Source organism: Melanostigma gelatinosum (assembly GCF_949748355.1).
Source record: "Melanostigma gelatinosum genome assembly, chromosome: 5".
In the NCBI taxonomy this organism is placed as follows: Eukaryota; Metazoa; Chordata; class Actinopteri; order Perciformes; family Zoarcidae; genus Melanostigma; species Melanostigma gelatinosum.
Genome location: NC_136638.1, coordinates 13,306,524 through 13,328,305, shown reverse-complemented (window position 1 = coordinate 13,328,305; position 21,782 = coordinate 13,306,524). Strand labels below are relative to the sequence as shown.

Here is a 21,782-nt window from a genome sequence, read left to right as displayed (position 1 = left end):
GCCGGTGCTTGAATGAGCCCTGAATGCTCTTTAGTTGTCACACTTTTCCCAAACGCCTTGCAGCTGCTCCTATTGTGGCCGCAGAGGGAGGGCTCCTTGGCTGATTCTTTAAGCCTCCTGCTGCTGCCCTGGCCTCAGATGGGTTCATAGAGGGGGAGTGTGGCCCGAACAATGGCCGACGCCATGACATCATGCCTCTAATGTGGGCAAAATCCTTATGCAGATATACGATAGGATTCCAACACATGGAACAAAACAGGGAAAGATGTGCACAAAGATGTGTCTGACAGGCCAGAAGGCCAGTTTTACTTCGGCTTTATGTCGTTGCATTGAAGTCATTTTGATTCATTGACATTCAAATTAAGAAACTTTCATTTGTTGAACACATAAACAGATTCATTTTCACAAATTAAACCAAGTCGGACAACAGAAAATGTAACCGATGAATAAAAGTATTTTTTTTAGAAACAGTCATTTAAAATGTGGATATTTGCTGGTTGTATTAGTCTTCTATTATATTTAAATGTCTGGGTTTTGGAATGTTGATCACAAAAAACAAGCAATGTTAAAGACAACATGGGCTTTGGGAAATTGTGATGGCCTTGGTTAGTCAGTGGCAACCCTAAAATGTTTGTACTGATGGCCACATACATGAACACATTTATTTGAAAGGATGGATCAAGAGAATTAAATTACTTTTGGGAGACATTAAGTTGATATATTTGCTTTTCATTATGGACTTAATTGGAATAATTATAACCTGAAGATGCCACATTGTTTTATGTATTAGCTACCTCAAAGTAGCTAGAATAAGTGGTATATGGGTAGATTGTGACAGTTATTATAAAACTACATATGTGTTGTCTAAAATGATTTGCAAGTCAAGGTGCATTATCAGCCACTGGTGAATAAATCTTCAGTCAGACATGTAAGAAAGTGAACATTCAACTGAGTACAAAAGTCAGGTTAGATTTATTAAATGTATAAAAACAACATTTCAACAAACGTATGCAAAAATATATTACTTTAGTTCAATAAATATGTCAGAATGCAGGCACGGAGGACTACGTGTCCCCATTTTAGTAGTTCTGGGGTTCTGTCCGTCTCAGCGCTGCAGTACAGAAACATGAGGTATTTAATGGTCCATTTCCACCAACGTGTCAGGATCGTCAAGGTTTCATGGTGTCTTTGAACGGCAGGTATTTGCATTTGAATTGTCAACCAATTCAACTCTCAAACTGAGCATGAAGATTCCTGCCACATCTACACTGAAAAGAGGGGGGGGGGGGTACATTCATTGTTCGTCACGTGGAGGAGTAACTTCCATGCCATGTTGGGCAATGGGTTGATGTGGCTTTCTTCAGCCAGTACAAAAAGCAAAATGGACATGTGAGAGGATAAGTCAACACTCCTGAGACAACTGTCAGCCCTCTCCATTTTCTTTAAAATGATTACGATTATCAAAAGCATTTACCTTCATGAAATTAAAATTTCAAAACAATCGATCCGTTGAATAAAGAATATTCAGATACTTCCTCTACGGGAATAATCTCAACTACCCTTTCAGTCATTTCCCAAGTCATCTAGGATTACAACTTTCACATTATGAGGCACAACATGTGTACTGCCTGCTGGTAGTCTATTCTCCCTTTGAAATGATGAGGACAACCTACAGCGATCTGGCCAGCAGGTCAGAGTCAAATGAACTGACCCTAAATACTAGTTCCCATTCTGTCCAGTGATACTAGTATCACGATGAAACGGCTGATAATCAGGCCCGCGTTTTTTTGGCAGTGCTCTTAGCAGAGCCACTTGTGAGTTTCAGTTCAAGTCCAAACAAAGTCTGTGCTCCCCACACCGTCCTCAGCAGCTGGGAGAGGTGGTGATGGGACTGTGGAGGAATGACAGCTGACCAGCTGAGGTGTGTACAGGGATCGAGACTGGGAAATTGAAGACTGTGCTGTTGTTGCCGATCGCTGGACTGCCCGCCTCCGAGGAGCAGGTAGACGAGGCCAGGACCTGGGACTCGAACTGGAGGAGCTGACCCATGAAGCTGAAGTTGGGGGAGATGATGCTGCGGCGCTGCTTGACAAACTCGAAGGCCTCGTCCAGCTTCACGCGGTTGGTCCGCATGAGGTAGGCAAGGCAAATGGTGGCGGAGCGGGAGATGCCTGCTTGACAGTGCACAAACACACGGCCTCCTTTATTTCTCACCGAGTCTGTGTGGGGAGGAGGGGGAGACAAGAGAAAGCAACATTAGTTCACTGTAAACATCCATCAGGTGATGAAATGCATTTGCAAAGAACAGAGGTTTGAAGTCTGCCTGTCACAGGAAGGCAAAAACACAAAAGTCCTTGCAACACTTTCAGTTGCTAATTAAATCCAGCAGTGCTCATTAAGACACAGGAACACAGTCAGGGGGGGGGGGGGGTGCAGGGTGTGAGCTTGCGGGGGGTTGTTCCCAAAGGAGGCCGTCTGAATAGACAAAAGAGGGGGAACAGACCCCTGCTGGGGGTATTGATCTGGGAGGAAGGCCGACAGTGAGAGAGGAGAAATTTGCCTTTTGTCTAGCCAGAACAAAGAGTGGCGTGGACGGGAGCCATTCAAGCCCAGCCAGCCTCCCCACGACAAAACTAGTTTGGGGCCGTCGGCCCCGCAGTCCATTCAAAAGGGGGGCATCCTGAGAGGTGCGGATGATGTAACCACCATTATGGCCCGTGTCGAGCCAGCTGGTCTGTTTTGGAGGGAACTTTTTCAAATTTAAATCCAGCAGTCAAAGAGTGTTGTAAAGCAAAGGGAGGGGGGGGGGGGGGGGGGCAGTCAATGGACTCTAGTGGTGACAGCTGTGATAGGTGCCCACATTTGGCAGTTGAGGGAGCGTGAAGGGGGTAAAGGTGATGGACATTACTCACCGATAAACTCGATTGCCTCGCTGAACCAGGAGCTGATGTCGGCTTTGTGGTTGTCCTCCACCGGGATGCTCTTGTAGAGGAAGGAGTCCACAAAGTGGTTGGGACAGTTGGCCGAGACGTTGATCAGAGCGGTGATCCCCAACATGTCCAGCATGTCTTTTCTTGAAGCATGGTAAGCGCTGCCAAGGTACAGGAAAGGCAAGATCTCCACAGGACCCCCCTACACAGAAAGAAAGTAAACAAAGCAACCCCATTCAGTCAGCACCAAAACACTACAAGAGGAAGTAAGACACAAACGTGTGCCATTGAGTATCTGTGGTGTGCACTCAATCAATTAAAGATACTGACCTGGTCATATAAAGGAGTATTGCATGGACTACAGCTTGCGTCTGCACTCTCAGGATGGCTGGAGCTCAGGGGCAAACTAAGCCCCTGTGGAGGGGAGGGTCTGGTACACATATCTGGATACTCTGTGGAAAAGGTCTCAAAACCACCTGAGAAGGGGAGAAACAATACATGTCTGTCAGATCACAGCACAGAGGCACAGCCACGTTTAAATATGGGTCTCCAACAGGGTGACAACTGCTCACGGGTCTATTTTGGAACATTGTTTACTCCAGCACCACCAGCTGGTATGGTGACAGCTGTAATCCGCATTCGTTGCCCCGTTGTTAGGATACAGTGAAACAATTGCGCGAGGCAGTAAGAGACCTGTGTTTTTTCATCTCGCCCTTACCTTTGAGAATAAAAACCCTGGCTCCGCAGGGCTCGCGACGCAGGGCCGTAAGAGCGAGCATCAACGTCCCGTCTTTCTTCGCCTGGTTTAAGTCCGAACTGCGGTCGTCGAGCAGCACGACCGACTGGTACTCCCCGGACAGGAGTCGGTTCCTTGTGTCCTCGTTGGGGACAATGTGCTCAAGTCCTAGACCTCCCCTGGCTCTCCGGCGCACGATGGTGCTGAAGCGCACGTTGGTAGAGCCCGATATGTGGGACGAGTTGAAGGACAGGAAGGAGCGGCAGTCCAGCACCAGGCAGCCCGGGACCTCGTCCTCCAGCAAGCAACGGAGGGACTCACAGTGGATGGTGGGGACCTCCATTATGACCATAATAGAACGGCGGGATTTAAACAGTAAATCCAGATACATAAAGCTTGTACGGCAGTGAAACAGAAGTTTAGGTTTGAAGCGGTGAGTCCTTTGTTCCGGTTAGTTTGTTGAGAGAAAACAAAACGGTTTCAACTAAGTTTCTAAGACTATCGAAGCTAGTCCTTTCCTCTTGTTTGCGTGTGTCCGGTAGTTTTGGGTTCTTCTTTAAAAGTTTAGTATGTACAACTTCACAGTGAGCTGCTTCTGCCTCTGAGCGCTTTGAATAGCGTTTATATACGGCTCGTGCCTGTGAATGAGAAGGCACTAACGTCAGGTGGACCGCCCTTCTTGGCTTCCTGCCAGCACTACAGACGTCATTCCTCCCCCCCCCTTCTCCTCCCTCCCCCCTCTCCTCCCCGAGCGCAGGACGGGGCTCGTGCGCATGCTGGACATTTCTTAACGTGCGCACAGCACGTACGCGGGCACGCGGTGTCAAGAAAGTTTTCACTGGGACACTGGAGTCTATTTTTGTTTTCGTTTTATTCTTTTTTAAACAAGTGTATAATTCATGACTCTTATGTTTCCAAATTACCAAACCGTTTGCGTAAAATGTCCGTGTGTCAGCAAATAAGGAATTTGCCAAATTTTCCATGATGTTAGTGTTTAATTAGATTTCTATTTTGCCTCTTCAGCTGAGAGTTGACAAATAACAAGATAACAAGTAAATATAGGCCATGGGGGCCATAAAGGTTTATTCTTTGTTTTTATTAGTCGGAGGTACATAGTGTTCAATGCCCCGAGAGCAAAGGCGAACCATAAAAGTTAATCACTGTATAGAAATCTGAAGTCCAGTAAATTTCCACATGCTGAGAAACAAAACATGGTCTACCAGGAAGACAACAGCAGTTTCATTTGTGGCCTCAATCAAAACGGAGGAGTTTTTCACCACCAAAAAAAGTACAGTACAGACATACAGACAGAGAGAGAGAGAGAGAGAGAGAGAGAGAGAGAGAGAGAGAGAGAGAGAGAGAGAGAGAGAGAGAGAGAGAGAGAGAGAGAGAGAGAGAGAGAGAGAGATAGATAGATAGATAGAGAGGGGAGGCTTTAAAGACATAAACTTAACCAATCACAACAAAGTGTAAAAACTCTCCAGCCGGTTTAACCTCACAGTCCTGTGAGATGAGTCAACTGTTTGACACATGCTGGAATGTTACACACTACGGAGGCGGGTTAAATGGGGCTCTGAAAACACTCTGTACCAAACATTTTGTCCTCAAAGGCATCTTCCCTTTCAGTCATAGAGCGACGGCTTTACGTGCTGGAAGGTAGGAAATAAATCAAACACCTGGTGACGTAGGCAATAACAGCTGAGGGGCCTGGTGAAGCAATTGTGAATTTCCATGAAGTAGAAAAGGGCCATAAGCAGCAAATAAGACCATGTATGATTGAAACCAAAACATTCATTTCATTAACAAAAAACTCTTCTTCTATAAGTGTGGACATTTATCCGCACATATGTCCTCCCAGAATACAAACCTGTCTGGATGTGTCTGAGTGTGAATATTTGCATATAGCCTGAGTTGTTGCTCTGTTTTGGAGTTGCATAATTATGGCCCAGTAACCAACCGTAGCTCTCTCTCACCCAGAAAGGGAAGTGAAACAGAGGCCGACACAGAAGCATTTCCTGCGGTCCGACCTCACTGTCCCTGTTTACTGTCATTGTCACAGGCAACAGCTGAGCCATCAGTGGGAAAACACAGGGCCTGTCTGTTAATTGTTATTTGAGACAAAAATGTTTAGTTTCATGTACAGTCTATTTGAGTGTGGGGAGAACAAAAACAAAACATGGGAAAAACCTTAACTGATGGAGATGACAAATTTTTTCAATATCATCAAAGCATACAGCTCTCTGTTTCTGGGTTATGATGGGAACATCGTTGAAAAATGCCTCTATCTGACGCTTTTCTGACAATGTTCCAATACTTTTTTGTATGTCATTCAAACAGTGTAGCTGGTGGGATTGGGACTGATGGGGGCATTAGACTTCATCACATGAATTTTAATAAAAAACGTCTCACATGGATTATGGCCCGCTTTTTGTCTGCAAACTTAAAAAACGGTCCAGAATGCACAGCAGTTACTCTAACCACAGGTTGGTAACACTTTACTTTAAGTAGTACTTAATAAATCATTTATAATGCACATGAATGTAGATTTATAAGGTAATATATCATATGTTATTGTTAATTAATATATATGAATCACTCACAACTATATTATGTTGTTATATTACATGATATTGTCAATCCCCAGTTGCACCAGCTGGGTTTCACATGAGGAGTTACAGTAACAGATACATTTATAAACACTTCAAAATGTGTTTTTATACTATTTTAGGCCAAGGAATAACAGATGGATTACGCACACATTATTTTAATGTTGATAAAGATATTTTTTAAGCCTATACTATACTGTATTACAGACTATTACCGTAGACCACCCTACAATGTATTGATTGCATAGGTGCTGCAGATTGAAAGTGACTGGTTAAATCTGATGCGAAACATCTCTTCTCTCTATGATTTTAATATTTTGTGTCCATGGTCCCTAAAAAAATAATGTAATAAAACGGAGAAAAGCTCAGAATTGTCACAAGACCCGCTCTTTGTTTGTATTATTTAAATCGCTTCTATTATAATTTTTTTAAATACTAGAACGTTTTCAACGAACGTTATTAACACAAACCTTAAAAACCTGATAAAAACGTCGCAGCCGGAAGTAGAATCGGAGCGAACCGGAAGTAGCTTTCAGCCAATCGGCTTTTGCAAAGCGTACTAAGCTGACGTCAGCCCGGTACCGATGAACAACCGGTAGCATTGAAGAGAGCTCTGTTAGCCCGTTGTGTGTAGCTTTGTCCGCTAATCCCCCCCCTGTTAAACGTGCTAGCATCATGCCTTTCGATGTTAGGAGGTGAGTACGAAGCTTCCGTTCATTTTGGGTTGAGGTATGAAGGGATCAATGGCGCTGTTTTCACAGTCTGTGAATTAAGGGCTGGCAGAAGCATCGCCCACTAAATGAGCGGGTCAAAGTTGTAACAGTGGTGTTTAACATGTGGCATGAATGGGCCACATCGTCGCATGGGGTGCAGAGTTTGTGTTGACTCCGTGGAGTGATGTTCAGGGACGCTCACAAGAGTTTTTTTTTTTTATGTGAGGGTTCCTGGCTGCGCATGTGCAGACGTCCTCATCCATCCCCCGATGCGTCCTAATGTTTGTAACACGTGAAGCCTCAGGGCATAGTGACGGTCACATTGTTTTACTAAACAAACGTGATGGCCTGATCTAGTCTTCTTCACAAATCAATGCTCTATAATCATCACAGTACACAGAAAAGGGTAAAGGCATTCAGATTCATTAGCGACCAATAAACACGCAATACACATCCAGCAATACACCTGACGAATCCACTAACTTATAGATACCGTGGGATATCAGACACAGAGACTAGGATAGTCACACCTGCAGAGCTGTTGGAACTGTCAATAGAGCACTCCCTTATCAAAATATAGGACTGTGGGGACTTCCTAATTTGGGCAGTGATACTGTACTGACCGGTAATCTGTCAAACTCTTGTGGTCGCAGCCACATATCCTTCCATTTGATCAGAAAGTAAAGTAGAACTGCAACCAACAATTTATGATTTCACTCATTTTAAAGCAACAATTCTAAACCTCTTCTTCCAGTTTCTTTGCTTTTCTGTCTTTTGTGTAACTGTAAATATAACATTTTGGGGAGTTTTGGGCTGTTGATCGGACATAACGAGCTATTTGTAAATTTCTTTTTGAACACGGTGGTCAGTCGCAGCCCTGGGTAGCACACTGTAGACGTCTGTCACAGTTACTCTCGTCTTTCAGACCACAGCTGTGTTGAATCTACCGACATACAGGATCTGCCGTGACTCTCGTTTGCATTGCAGCAGTAGATGACCGATGTGTGAGAGAGCGGGTGTGTCACGGGGTTATCAAGTGGTCATGTCCCGTTCAGAGGCTTCTCTCACTCGATCGCACAAAAACCTGCATTGCAACAGCTGGAAATAGTTTGATTGACCAACTAACGAGTTCAGAAACACATGGGGGTTAGTCACCAGTGTGAGAGTGTGTAGCAACATAGATTACTGTAGATTACACCATCAGCTAGGGCAGCGTGTATTCCCAGAATGCTTTGTTGTCTTTGACGACTAAATATATAAACCAACACCAGCAGTTGATTGACTATAAAAGTGCTACTGCTGGTTCTATTCCTTTTCTGATTGTCAACAAATCGCGTGGAAAGACCAGCATTGTGTTAATGTTAATGCACCTGTCGTTACTTTATGATCGCTGTCTGTGTCTCTCACAAATATAGTGTTTTTATTGTTAAAGAAGGCTTAGTCGTTTCCTAAAACAGCTGGGTATTGTAGTTTTAAAGAAAACGTTACTTAAACTGGTGTTAATAATGCATTTGTTTAGGACTATTTTCAGCTGCGGATTAATACATGTTTGGTGTGCTAGGGCGTGTTTACAGCCGCAGAATTGCTTTGGTTGCTTGTTAGTTGGATCAGTTAATTGTTGGTTTTTGACTCTTTGTTGATGAAAATAGAGAAATATAGAATATCACCGACTTTATCCTTTAAAATGTACTTAAAATATTTGTTTGAAACGGAGTGACTGTGTTCACATCCATAAACCAACCATCTTCGGAAGAGTTTTCTTAAAATGCTTCCTCTATACACAGCTTGTTGATGTGTTATTACTAAACACATCTCGGACTGGATGTGAATGTTCTGAAATGCCTTTACCATGACACAGTACCTAAAATGGTAATGACACTGGACTAACATACAGCTGAATGTATTGGCTTCCTGTGCTGCTCTTGACAGGTTCTTCAGCAGTAATATCGACAAAGATCTGCTTCTAATGATAAGGATAGAATGACATCAGCTCATCTGAGTGAATAACTGAAAGGCTTTTATCCCCAAGTTTAATTGACCCTCAGATTATGTCATTTATTGACACACGCGGAGTTTGGTTTTGTGATAACCTGATGATGTAATGTGTTTGCTCCTCGAATAATCAGTCCACGGTGACTTCAGTAAGGAAGCTCGGTGTCAATAGATGCCATGTCTTTAAATCTTGGCATATATACTTTATAATCTTGGCATTATACTTGACGTACACTTCGAGCAGGTGATTGAATCGAAGCCCTGTACGTAAAAGAGAGGCGTAGGCACATGTGCTGCTTATAGTTGGTGATGCGGGGTGATCAAAAGTGAGAAGAAGAACATTCATCATAAACATCCGTTATCTGCCTCATGCAGCAATACATGAAAGAGAATGAACTTCTGACTCACCATGACTCATTTGGCGAGGCATACGGTGTATTTCACCCTGTCTTGAAAAGCAGCTCTGTGGTGTCAACAGAGGGATGCTGGTACACCATGTCCTCACCAATAACACGCGAGCCCGCCATACAGAAGACTGAGCAGTGACGGAGGGAGGTGTGTTGACTGTAATTCAGGAAATTACAAACATCAGCAACGCACCGAGGGCTGAACTCTCGAGAGTGAGCGTTAGTATTCATGAATACAAAGTGTTCTGAGCAGAGAAGATTAAGGGGAACTGAGTTCTCATCCAACCTGGAAATAAGTGAGCCAGAGTGCATTAGATAGGTTACATGAACTATTTAATCATATTAAGTATTTAAGAATGATGCATTTTAATCAGGACATTTTAAATGATCATGATGCGTTAAAGTAATACTGAATGTATTTCTTCACAAAACAACTTCCTTTTTTGCATTTCAAATGCTGCCTTATCGTATATAAGTTTAATTGAGCGAAGATATATTAATGTCATATATTTAAAAACAACTTTACTGGAGTTATCGTATATTTTATTTAAATAAAAATGTGTAAAAACTGCATTAACGTCAAGTTGTTTTTTATAATTATTTCGCTGTAGATGAAATTAGTTCCTTTATTGATTGTTTTATTCTGAAGTCAAGGATAATGATAATGATAACCTGAAGTGTAATTCAGACCGTGTGTCCAGATATAACAAGTATACAGTTCACATGCGTAGCATCAGTTTCCATCTCGCGTCGAGACTGACCAGACGAGTGAGATTTAGTTTCCTCGCTCGTATTCGTATACGATGGTGCGTGCAGTGTGCAAAAATGTACATGATTTTAAACGTACATGATTTTAAACGTACATATACGTAGATGGCTGGTTTTTGTGTGATTATGATACAACCAAGATCTATTTAAAATGCATTCAAAGTGACTGTTTGGTATAAGGTGAGCATGCAATCCTTGAACTAAAGTCAGAAATATGGAAATCATCAGAACTAGTAGGAGGCAAGAGACCCTCCCTCTGCACACTAGAGCTTTACATCCAGGAAGTGTGTTACCCTCGACGTTATTATGATCCTGATGCAGAGGGATACAGGGACCAAGGGGAGCTGGCTGAGGTGTTTAGGATACAGGGGGTCCTTGAGCACTAGACGAAAACAAAAGGAGTGAAAGTTGAGGCAAAACAAGAGAAGCAGCGGGATCTGGGCTGGACGGGAAGCCGTCCCTCCCACTTCCTCCCCCGGTCCTGCTAGGCATCAGCTGGGATTATTTCACCGACCGCTCTCGGTGGAAGGAACGCGAACAGATGTGTGAGTGTGTTGGGACGGAGATGAGTAAGGGGAGTGAGCGTGAGAGAGCGGGTGGGGTTGGTCAGCGATGAAGTTTTGGGTCGAAAATGTTTCACTGCCCAAAAAGGACATGCGCGAGAACTCATGAACTTAAATAGTTTTGGTGTTGAGTAGCAGGTATCCCCCCCCCACACACACTTTTTCAGATTTTTCAAGCTGAGAAACAATATTTCATAAGAGAGTGGATTGTGTCAGGTTGCGATGATCCTCCTCCGCTTCTGATTCACACACACACAGTCTGAAAAGTCAAAGCGAGAAATGCCAAGTTGAAGATTTAAACGAGAATAAAGTCTGATTGTGCCAACTTGAATCCTTCACTGCTGGTGTCGCTGTATGTAATTGTACAGTAACTTCCAGAAGATAAAACGATATAATTTAAAGGTGTGTATATGTTGGTTGAGCGTCATAGACCTTTGTTGAGGTCAGGATCACAGAGCACACATTCAAACGAAGAGGTGTTACCCTGTAAAATGTGTGTGTGTGTGTATGTTGCCGGGTGTCTGGACCTGTTGTGTATCGTGGCGGGGGTCCAGAACTAACATTCCACCACTCTTTAGTAATATTGCTCAGCCTTATTGGTACAGAGTGTTCTTCTCTTCTCAGCACGTAGTGTTTACATTTTCTTTTCTCCTTTTTTTTTTTCTTACTCCCCTTTCTCTTTCTTCCTTTCTCTCCTCAGATTCGATATCTACAGGAAAGTGCCAAAAGATCTCACCCAGCCCACATACACGGGAGCTTTCAGTGAGTAGTCCTTCACCCACAGCAGGCCCAGATTATGAGCGTTATTTGTGGCTGTTTCTTATTTGGATAATTTTGTTGAATCAAATTTTAGTTGCCCACTCGTCCACATATGTATGTTGGTTTAATCATGTAAAATGTATACAAGTAATTTTGGTCCAATGAAGTTCTATTCCTCATTCAGTGTCAAACCTCAAATACACATACTCGATTGATACCACTCTCATGTCTGCACTTAAAATATGAAACTACCGCCAGTTGACGGTGGGTTTAGCTTAGCACAATGGCTGAAGACGGAGGGAAACAGCTAGCCTTGTTCTGTGTGAAGGTAACATACCGTCATCCTACTACGATTACTGTTTAGCACACGATGTAGTTTTAGCGAGGTGGCTGAATTGGAAAGGGTTTAGGCAGGCGAGAACAGCTGTAGTTCAAGTACCTGCCTGTCTGTCGCAGAGGTGCGTCCTGAGCACAGGGAGTACCTGTCACAGCACAAACCCGTTTGGTAAGAATGTTAATAGCCATCGCCTCAGGCACCTGAGAGAAGAAGAAGAACCGGTGCAATCTGAATGGGGTCATGTGATTTCCTGCTTATCATGGAGTTGTATTGATTATTCACTTCATTGAAGACAAAAAAAGACCCAATGACGCACCTTTTGGCTCCACTTAGTCATCTACTAGTGTTGGTTATTCATTGGTCAGCTGATGAACAGAATGACGAACCCCAAAAACAAACTTGATGACATCACGGAGAGGCAGTGCTGTCACTGGATAGTGGACAGTTTAACACGGATTACAAACGCCTTCCTGGATGACAGGGACGAGAATGGGTTTGCTAAAGATATATACACGGGGTTTTTTTTTGTCGCCCACGAGGAAATGGATGGAAGTGCTTCCTGTGCACAATCAACACCCTTCCTGTCGCCATCCACTGTCTAGGGGTGAGGGCATCGGGTTGATTTGGATATTAGACTAGTTACTGCTTCACCCTCGGCGGGTCGACTCACATCAGAGCTTGTGTGGTTCTGAGACTCCCCGCTTCACAAAAGGCCAAATATTTGACCCCGCTTTTGTTCTGTTTTAGGGCCACATTCCTTTTGGGTGAAATTTTTACGGTACTTACTTTGGACAAGAACAGTGGTCTCTAGACATAATGTATCCATCTGTTGTCAAAATATATGGTTGGTGTGTGTGTGAGAAAATGAGCCTTGGGCAGCGCAACAATCTGAAACGGTGTGATTCATGGTGTTACTGTGTCCGATTCTTTGTGTCACAAGCTCTGAAGCAACTTTTTGAGCCCGTTTCCTCACATGGTGTGTGAGCCCTGGCAAGGATGAGCTCCAATCAAGACCGTTCATGTGAGCTCTTTTGTAAGTCATTCGGCTTGTCAGTATTTCCGTTGTGGAGCGGTTTCAAGCGGTAGCAGCCCATCACGCTGATCTTTAGTAATCCCCTTCCTTTGAAGCCCGGGGAAGAATTAGTCTTCTTATGAATCGGAGACCTGTGTGTCGTAGCGACACTCCCTGTTGTTTGTTGGTTAAACATTACTTTATGCCAGTGATTCTTAACCATAGGGCCACCTAGAGGGCCGCGAAAAACTTTCAGTTTTGCACCTGTGGGCCGCGAGGGCCGCGGGACCGCATAGGTTATCAATTGAAGACACCAGAGATATCACTGTTATCCATGAGACGCTCAGTTACAATACAGCTTCCCACCACCTGGTGGCGGTAATGCGTCAGTTAGTTGTTTAACAAGCTGCAATAAGCAGAAGAAGACACTCAGCTAGCCGCTAGCCTGTAGCGAAAGTTATGGATAAGTTATTAAAAAGAAAAAATGAAGACGACAGTGGTGCCATACCCCCCAAAAGTCTAAATGTGTGCGCAAGTACAACCCTGACTTTCTTAAGTACGGCTTTGTGAACGGAGGCAACGAGGCAGAGCCGAGTGCTCAGTGTGTGGAATGTGAGCTAATGCTATCAAACGAAGCACTGAAGCCTTCAGAAATAAAGCGACACGTAGCGACGAAACATCCAACGCTCGTGGGAAAGTCTGTTGGGCTTCTTGTTGTGTATGCAGGTTTACATACACATGATAATAAACGTCTTTGTGATCATCACATTGTATCATCTCATTTATTTAACAAGGGTTTTGCCTGTTCAACACCGGCATCCTCGATCCCCTCCCCTTCCGTTCCTACGGCTTGTTTGCGCAAATACGTCACAAAACATGTCCGTGTTTGGTATCCCAGCATGCCCAAAATCCTCATCTTTGCAAAGAAATCATCGATTTTCTTTCATTTCTTATGGTTTCTCCACAAAAGGAGCCCACACACACACTGTCCAAAGTCGCCATAACCGCTGCAAGTCGTATCTTGTAGCATTTCGACGGAAAAAGACACATTACAGACCCGACAACGTGCTAGCGGATGTTACCATGGAGCTACTGCCTTCAGAAAACGCTAGTACTTATAGTACAAACCTTATCCTCCTCTTCCGTAAGCCGTCAACCAACGTTTGCGTAACTGAGCTATTCTCATTCTCGTTCGTGCGCTCGGTCGCAGCCATTAAGCACAGAAAGTCCGCTACTCACACACCATGTCTTCGGCCATATATACATCGTTTTTGCAATTTGCAAAGGCTAATAATAAAAGGAAAATAATATAAAATCACAATATAAAGGGAGAAACACCTTTAGTGTGTCAGAATATCATGTGGTTACCATGTGTCCATTTGGGTCTCCAAATGTCCTTTTAGAGCTCCGCCTGGATCTCTTCATGGAGAAACTCTGTAGAATGGTCATACTTTGTCCAATCTTCTTCAAATTTGAGGCAGTTGTTCACTGATAGTGTAGTTACAGCCCTATACTGTCCTTTACCTGTACAGATACAGCCACCGGCAGTTATTTATACTGAAAGATACCTTTTTATTTAATGCGGACAAAAATCTTACATTTTTACTGACTCCAAAGGCCCACTGCTCTGTTTCTGTATGACCTGCAGGTTGTCTGACACTTTTGATGCATATAGTCAGAGTGGGCCCCGGGACACTTTGTACTTGAAAAGTTGGGCCCCGAGGTCAAAAAGGTTAAGAACCCCTGCTTTATGCAAAGCCTCGGCCAGCCGCAGGTTGGGCCCTGCCAACCACAAGGTCATGTGACTGTGAGATCCCATTCGACAATTGCCACGTCAACACGCCTCGCCTGCTGAGACAGAGCTTCTCTGACCGAGGCTCTCGTCACACCGGTTAGACCACAGATCAGTTCCTTCCATATTTATCTTAGCGAACACATGACGACGATTAATGTGACCTGATTAGTTTGACACATGAAATGAAAAGGGCAGCCTGAGCTTCTCCTTTTTAAGCCCGGGCTTTATTTAGGCTCAGACTAAACCAAAACACTTATTATTTGTCGGGTCTGTGTAGCATGAGCTCACCTCTTTTAGAGCTGATCTGCTGTAATGGCTGCCTGTTGTGCTGGTATTTAATGTACAATTAGTGAAGGACGGTCTTTTTAAAAACCTGCGTAATGGCAGGTTTAACACCGCCAGTAAAACTGCTATTTAGGGACATTCTTTATGGCCGCTGTGATTTAATTAATGTGAATATCTTCGCTCAGCCATTCCCAAAGGCTGGAACAACCCGGCCCATTTGGTTTGCATCACCCCTTGAAATGTTGGTGTGACTTGAGATGAATGTGAACTAAATGCCATGCGTAAGATCAGCAGTGAGTGAAGCGTTTAAAGAAGGTGTCCATTCTAACTTTGCTCCTCTCTGCCCACAGTTTCCATCCTCTGCTGCATCTTCATCCTCTTCCTGTTCCTGTCCGAGCTGACGGGCTTCATAGCCACAGAAATGTAGGTGTCGCAGGCATCAAATCTCAGAACTTTCGCACAGGAAATTGTCTTTGTGCATGCATCAGTCTCATGGTCATGTGTAATAAGGGATGACTAAGGGAGGCGGCGGGGTGGGTGTGACAGGAAGGAAATTACTCTCACAGATGTTAAAGTCATCTTCTTTTGCTCTAATTGACTGTTTTTTTTTTTCCTTCTCATTAAAAGTTTGGTTCAAGCTTACCTAACCATTTGTCTCTTCTCCGTCCATTACAGAGTAAATGAACTGTATGTGGATGATCCAGATAAAAACAGTGGTGGGAAGATAGAAGTGAGTTTAAACATCAGTTTGCCACACTTACACTGTGATTGTGAGTATATAATAATATAATAATATATACAACTGCACACCATTTCTTTGCATTACACTTCCTGTTTGTGTGTTCTCTTCTTTTTTTTAATTTTTAATATGGGCCTTTTTTTTATAGTTTTGTTTTGCTGCTTTATCAGACCGTATCATGCTTACCATGCTAAATGAAAAGATAAATGATGCCTTGGATAGAGAGCACGGCTCTCATAAAGAAGTAGTAAAGCTACATAATGGTTTGCATACACGGCTACCCAGATAACACGAGATCTAAGGCTGGCCTCCCGTCTGTGTTGCCTCCGTTTGATGTCGTGCGGCCACACGGCCGTGATCAGAGTTTGACTTCTCGGCTCCTCCGCTGTGCTTCGATGTCAGAGAAGTGGGCGGGGACGGAGAGCCGTCACTGGTTATTTGCTCCTCATGACTCCCGTCAGAAACTATGCCCAATGACCCACACGCGTGTGCGCAAATTGGCGAGGCTCTGGCAGCACAGAAAACACGCATTCGTTCGATTCAAGCGATATCCAAAAATGGCAAAGCTAATAAATGCTGCCGGATTTCTGCAAGAGAGAGCTTTGGCATGCAGACGCACAGCTGTTGGCCATGTGTTTAGACGACCTCACTCATGGCGTGCCTCAACAAAGGCGGTCTCATGTCGTTTCCAATTAAAGCTCTCGGTGATTGTATGTACGGTGGTTTTGTTTCTTTGCAGAAATGCGGGGCCCTCTTTAAATGCACACGCTGGTCTAACCACTCGGCAGCTGCATGTAATGAGTAGACATGTTTCTCAGCGTCCTCCCAGCGAGTTAATACTGTACATATATTTTTCCGGGGCCTCCAAACAGGTTGTCATCCATTACAAATTTGGCATTTCCATCCCTTTTTACTAATTATCTGCTCTGCTCTGCTGTTGTGGATTTAAACACCGTCTCCCTCCACTGACCTTTTACGGGTTGCCAGGTCTTGATTTGTTACTTCATGGAAAAGCAGAACTGCGTGCAATAACCGTGTAATAATTCCCACCATCCACTTTACATGATGAAATGTCTTAAAAAGGAGAAACGACCGGCTCAGACGCACTCGCAGTGGCACAGTTGACTCGTGTTTGTGCACTGTGTTTTGAGAGACGGAGGGGGAGCCGAACTTGTCTTGAATGTCAAAGGTCAGACAGGCGGCATGTGGAGGTCTTGAGCACAGGTCCAGCAGACGTCCCTCTCTGCACTGCTAGCCAACACACAGCGCAGCCCGGCTCTGAAAATAGGCCACTGCCAGTGTGTGTGTGTGTGGGGGGGGGGGGGGGGGGGCAGTGAAGTCTAGATGGAAAAACACAGACAGACAGGCAGGCAGGATAGGTGGTCTGTTTGGACTCTGCAGAGAGTGACCCGCAGAGTAAACACACAGTTTCTCTCTTTATTCTTCTCTTCCACTGTTAATAAAAAAGAAAGTGCTTGTTTTAGTTTTTTGCCTGTAAAAGAAATAAGAGCTGCAGCTCATGATTATTCTCACTATCAGTAACTTCTTTGATTAATTAATTGATTGTTTGGTCCATAAAGTGTCCAAAGAAACCTGGGAAAATGCCTGGCGACTTCTATAATTGACTTATTTTCTATTTATAATGATGTTTGTTTTGACATGTATTCATAATTGTGTCTGTGTGAGCGCTGGCGTATAGTTTCTTTCATCTCATTGAACTCAAAGACTAAAATAAAGCTTATTGTACAGAATTGAGAAAAGCAGAACATTTTTGGTGTAAAGCTGAAACAAGTTGATCAGTCATAACAAAATAAGTAATTAATTGACAAAGTAAGTGTTAGCTGCAGCCATAGTTGGGTATTTTTGCTGAACAATTTAAGATAGTAGTTGATTCATTTCTATTGTTTGATTAATTGTCTCAGCACTGAAAATGGTAAAAGTTTGGATCCAGCTTAGGAAACTGCTTATTATTGTCATATTCTCTCTTCTTCATTCTATATTAAATTGTCTCCCACGTCTCCCTGTTTCTTCAGTGGTGGGTTTGGACATCCAGGATGAGATGGGCCGCCACGAGGTCGGTCACATAGACAACTCCATGAAGATTCCTCTCAACCAGGGGGACGGCTGCCGCTTTGAGGGAGAGTTCACCATCAACAAAGTAAGGCCTCATCACCACATAGTAGAGAGGAGAAGAAGAATAACCCCACACACACACACACACACACACACACACACTCATATATACTGTATGAGGTTTAAATGGCTGATCAGCCTCAGAGAAAGCCTAAAGTTAGCTTGTTTCCCCTGTGCCCAGTAATTACATTATGATGATTTGGATATTTTGTGGGACATAAACTCTCAGACTATATGTCGACTGAAGCCGACCTGCTTCCTCCTCCAGTCTAAATTGAGTTATGTTCAATTTAAGAGCTCTGGGATCGGCTTCAGTTCCATCTGCAGTCTGTTTGTCCTACCTCCAGCGTGTGCGTCAGTCTTTCCAGTCCATTTAAAATGATTAACCCAGCAGTTGTCCATTTAACACTCTTTGCTTGTGGAATATTTGGAAATATTGTGAAACGTGTTAAAGTGGATTTTTCTTCGGGACACCAGGGCCATTTGGTTTCCAACCAATCGCGCGCGCGTGTTTAGACTCGCTCATTAGTTAACTAAATGTGTTGCAGGTGCTCACATTAACTTACCTCGCTGTGTGTGTGTGTGTGTGTGTCTGTGTGTCTGTGTGTCTTCAGGTACCAGGAAACTTCCACGTGTCGACGCACAGCGCTACAGCGCAGCCCCAAAGCCCGGACATGACTCACAACATCCACAAGTTGGCCTTTGGAGAAAAGCTCCAGGTCGGGACTCGCACTAAAACACACCGTGGGGAAAAATGGACACTGATAAAATTGAACGGTATCAAGGCTGAACACGGATCTCTTCTCTCTCTCTTTTGCCACGCAGGTACTAAAAGTACAAGGAGCCTTCAATGCGTTAGGAGGGGCTGACAGGCTGTCATCCAATCGTACGTATGCACGTTGCACATGTACCCTCGTATCCACTGCGTGACCTTTATGTAAGGCGTGGTGTGATGCAATGAAACGAGACACCCAGTGGGACGTCTTTTGTATCCAAAGTAGAATCACAGCTGACTTTGCATCTCGGATGGAAAGGCTCCAGTGATCAAAACTACATCCATTTTTGGAGACTTTAACTTGTAACTTTACTTCTCTTGCAGCTCTGGCCTCGCATGACTACATCCTGAAGATTGTGCCGACGGTGTATGAAGACCTATCGGGCAAACAGAGGTTCTCCTACCAGTACACGGTAGCCAACAAGGTGCAGTCTCCCTCCTATCATCCCGTGTTCCCTTTCCCCTCACCTGTTAGGTCCGAACCCTCTGCGTCGCACGTTGTTTCTGCGCATGTCGAGGCAGCAGCGGGACCATCCCAACATGTGGCCGGAGCGCGTTTTGCCGGGTTAACTTGTGCACTCACCCGGAAGTGAAAGCTCGCCCCTAGTGACTGGAAACGCTCCGCAGATGTCAACAAACCACAAACACACTTCCTAGAACTGTGTTGATGGACAGCTGCTTTGGAGTTTGGAGTAATAACAGCGCAGGTCAGCTGTGAATCGAGGAGGATGAGGGCCTGAGCAGATTATTCCAAAATCAGCATAAATAAAGAAGAGTGCTTCAGTGTGGCAGTCTTTTGTTCTTTAGGTGAATTTAGGTTGTTTTTTTTGCAGTAATGCGATTTAAATGAATTCACTGATGTCGACATTATCGCGTAACACATTGTAGCCTCCTCTTACTTCATCACATTTATTGAGCCAAGATTCATTTTCAATGAATCATTTATGACTTTTTAGTGACTTCATCTGAAAGCTATTCTATGACTCATAAACGCCGCCGCCAGAATGAAATAACAAGATTGCTCCAAATTGATTTCTAAACACAATGGGTTGAAACGTCTGTTTATTAAATCAATTTTTCTTGCCACGTGCAGCTCCAAAAATGATGAAGGTTTGTAACACGCTTTCTTTTTTCTTCCCCCACAGGAGTACGTTGCTTACAGCCACACGGGCAGAATCATCCCGGCCATCTGGTTCCGGTACGACCTCAGTCCAATCACAGTCAAGTACACGGAGAGGAGACAGCCCGTCTACCGCTTCATCACAACAGTGAGTTAATCCTCCTGGGATTCACCTGAACAAAAATATCTTAGTTCAAATTCAGTCAATTTGTTTTAATTCAAAGTCTTGATGAGGTCTTGAATACAGTAAAAACTGGGATTTTAGGCCTTAAACACAATCTTTTAATGTTTCAGCGTCTTTCAGCTTGTTGTTTTGGATCAACAGCTGGCAGCTTTAAAGTTTTGGTTCACTCTTATCGATGGTTCATGGCACTGATAAACTGACACCCAGCAACAAACGGCAGACAGACGGAGTTAGCAGCTAGCTGGTGGACAAAATGGAGCGTTCAGCAGCTACAGAGGCATGTGTTCCCCTCAGGAGCTGGTGGAGAGCCGCTTAGCTTAGCTTAGCATAGAGACTGGAAACAGGTAGCCTGGCTCTTTCCAAAGATAACCATCTACCAGTTTTAAAAAAAGGTTATATTTGGTTATTTAATCTGTACATTATACCTCCTGCCTTCTTTGTTCTCGTTCTCCGCCTCCTCTCCCCACTCGACCTTATCGGTTGAGGAATTTTGGCCGAGCCCGTAGCGCCTCATCGGCAAGGTTTCCTTCTGACTGATAATGCGGTCGGGATTAAATTGGCTGCCTGGCGGATGATCTACCCCATTGTTTGTCCTTTTTGAGTTGTTTCGGTTCATCGTGACTTGGCATGGGTAGGACATGACTGTAAGCATAGTGCGATTATGAGTCACGGTTTAAGATTTTGAGTCAAGCTGCAGCAGGACTCTTTGCTGGATTCCAGCACATACTGAGGTGTCAGTGAAATGTGTTGTGATTTAACGTGATCACAAGCAGATGATGTTGAGCAATTTCTAATCAGAGGAGAACACAACGTTTTTTTTTTACCGGTGAGACTGACGGAGTGACTTGTGTTTCCTGTAGATCTGTGCCATCGTCGGCGGGACGTTCACAGTCGCAGGAATCATCGACTCCTGTATATTCACCGCTTCAGAGGCCTGGAAGAAGATCCAGATTGGGAAAATGTCATGAGGACTGCTCCCCACTCCTCCCTACATCTTATTTATAAGTGCAAAGTTGTTAGCCTGTTAGCTGAATCCAATCCTGCTCTAACCCACTTCCTTTTGGAGGTTGTTCCAAAGCGACCAATGGAAGTGGCTCCGGCACTCGATCTAACTACCAGGCTACACGGCTCAGTTACTTAAGCTCCTCTCAGGCTCCAGCTGCTCTGACGTGTGGACGCAGACTATCGCATGTCTGCTTCCGCCGTCTTCAGTGTCGGGAGAGGAGAGGAGAGGAGAGGAGAGGAGAGGGAAGCTCTTTTGTTACTGTCGAGATCAAGTACTGTGTGTCAGGGTTCAACCAGTCTGGGTATTTGAAGTCTGTAGACGATTTTCTTTGAAGTATAAAAAAAACCAAAATGCTGACATTCAATCTCTTTTTTTTGTTTTTTAAATTTGGTGCACAATTTGACACAAATCCCCACATATATTCAATCATAGGGAAGTTTTCAAGTTATGGCTGAATGATTTACAGACATAACGAAGTGTTTAAATTAATTAAAAAAAGTTTAAAAAACAATATTGGTCTAACTGTACTTGTTTTGTTTGTAAGCCGCAAAAAGGGAATTCTCATTTGAAGGAAGTGTTGTGGTTGATAAGACCGGACTGAACTTCAAAGTGTTTCCGTAGGTCACGCTGTCCATAAAACTGCATCTTGAATCATGTGACCTCTTACTGTATCTCCAGTATTCACTGCATGTGCCTTTGGGTTTAACTCTTCCACCGCACAGGGTTACCATCAGCTCTCATGCGTCTGGTTCAACGGCTGCTGTTACAACTTAGTTTTGTAGATTCACTTTTTAATACATTGATCATTGTTCATCTTTCAGTCAATTTATACCAATATTTCATCAATGCTGTTTGATATCCTAGTTTTGGCTTTTTCCCCAATGCATTTGAATTACTGAATTGCTGTTTTTTTTCTAAGAGC

General features: G+C 43.9%; 2 protein-coding genes across 2 annotated transcripts; one reads left to right on the top strand and one right to left on the bottom strand.

Moving 5' to 3' along the window:
• Window positions 1-953: 953 nt before the first annotated feature.
• Window positions 954-4,250, bottom strand: dusp1 (dual specificity phosphatase 1). Its single transcript, XM_079269364.1, has 4 exons — window positions 3,649-4,250; window positions 3,261-3,406; window positions 2,913-3,132; window positions 954-2,219 (listed from the first exon to the last, which is right to left on the bottom strand). The coding sequence occupies exons 1-4, from the start codon at window positions 4,055-4,057 to the stop codon at window positions 1,864-1,866; spliced, it is 1,131 nt and encodes a 376-aa protein (XP_079125490.1). The 5' UTR covers window positions 4,058-4,250; the 3' UTR covers window positions 954-1,863.
• Window positions 4,251-6,834: 2,584 nt separating this feature from the next.
• On the top strand, window positions 6,835-21,736 carry ergic1 (endoplasmic reticulum-golgi intermediate compartment 1). Its single transcript, XM_079268069.1, has 10 exons — window positions 6,835-6,967; window positions 11,416-11,477; window positions 15,254-15,326; window positions 15,579-15,673; window positions 17,676-17,800; window positions 18,390-18,494; window positions 18,601-18,661; window positions 18,875-18,975; window positions 19,696-19,818; window positions 20,715-21,736. The coding sequence occupies exons 1-10, from the start codon at window positions 6,948-6,950 to the stop codon at window positions 20,820-20,822; spliced, it is 873 nt and encodes a 290-aa protein (XP_079124195.1). The 5' UTR covers window positions 6,835-6,947; the 3' UTR covers window positions 20,823-21,736.
• The last annotated feature ends 46 nt before the right edge of the window (window positions 21,737-21,782 follow it).

Bases quoted from the DNA above. Each gene is read 5' to 3' on its own strand.
- ergic1 (XM_079268069.1), top strand. From the start codon at position 6,948: ATGCCTTTCGATGTTAGGAG. The intron at 17,801-18,389 runs GTAAGGCCTCAT...GTGTGTCTTCAG, and splicing joins GAGAGTTCACCATCAACAAA to GTACCAGGAAACTTCCACGT. The intron at 18,495-18,600 runs GTCGGGACTCGC...TTTGCCACGCAG, and splicing joins CCTTTGGAGAAAAGCTCCAG to GTACTAAAAGTACAAGGAGC.
- dusp1 (XM_079269364.1), bottom strand. From the start codon at position 4,057: ATGTATCTGGATTTACTGTTTAAATCCCGCCGTTCTATTATGGTCATA. The intron at 3,407-3,648 runs GTAAGGGCGAGA...TCCCCTTCTCAG, and splicing joins CAGGGTTTTTATTCTCAAAG to GTGGTTTTGAGACCTTTTCC. The intron at 3,133-3,260 runs GTCAGTATCTTT...CTTTCTGTGTAG, and splicing joins ATACTCCTTTATATGACCAG to GGGGGTCCTGTGGAGATCTT.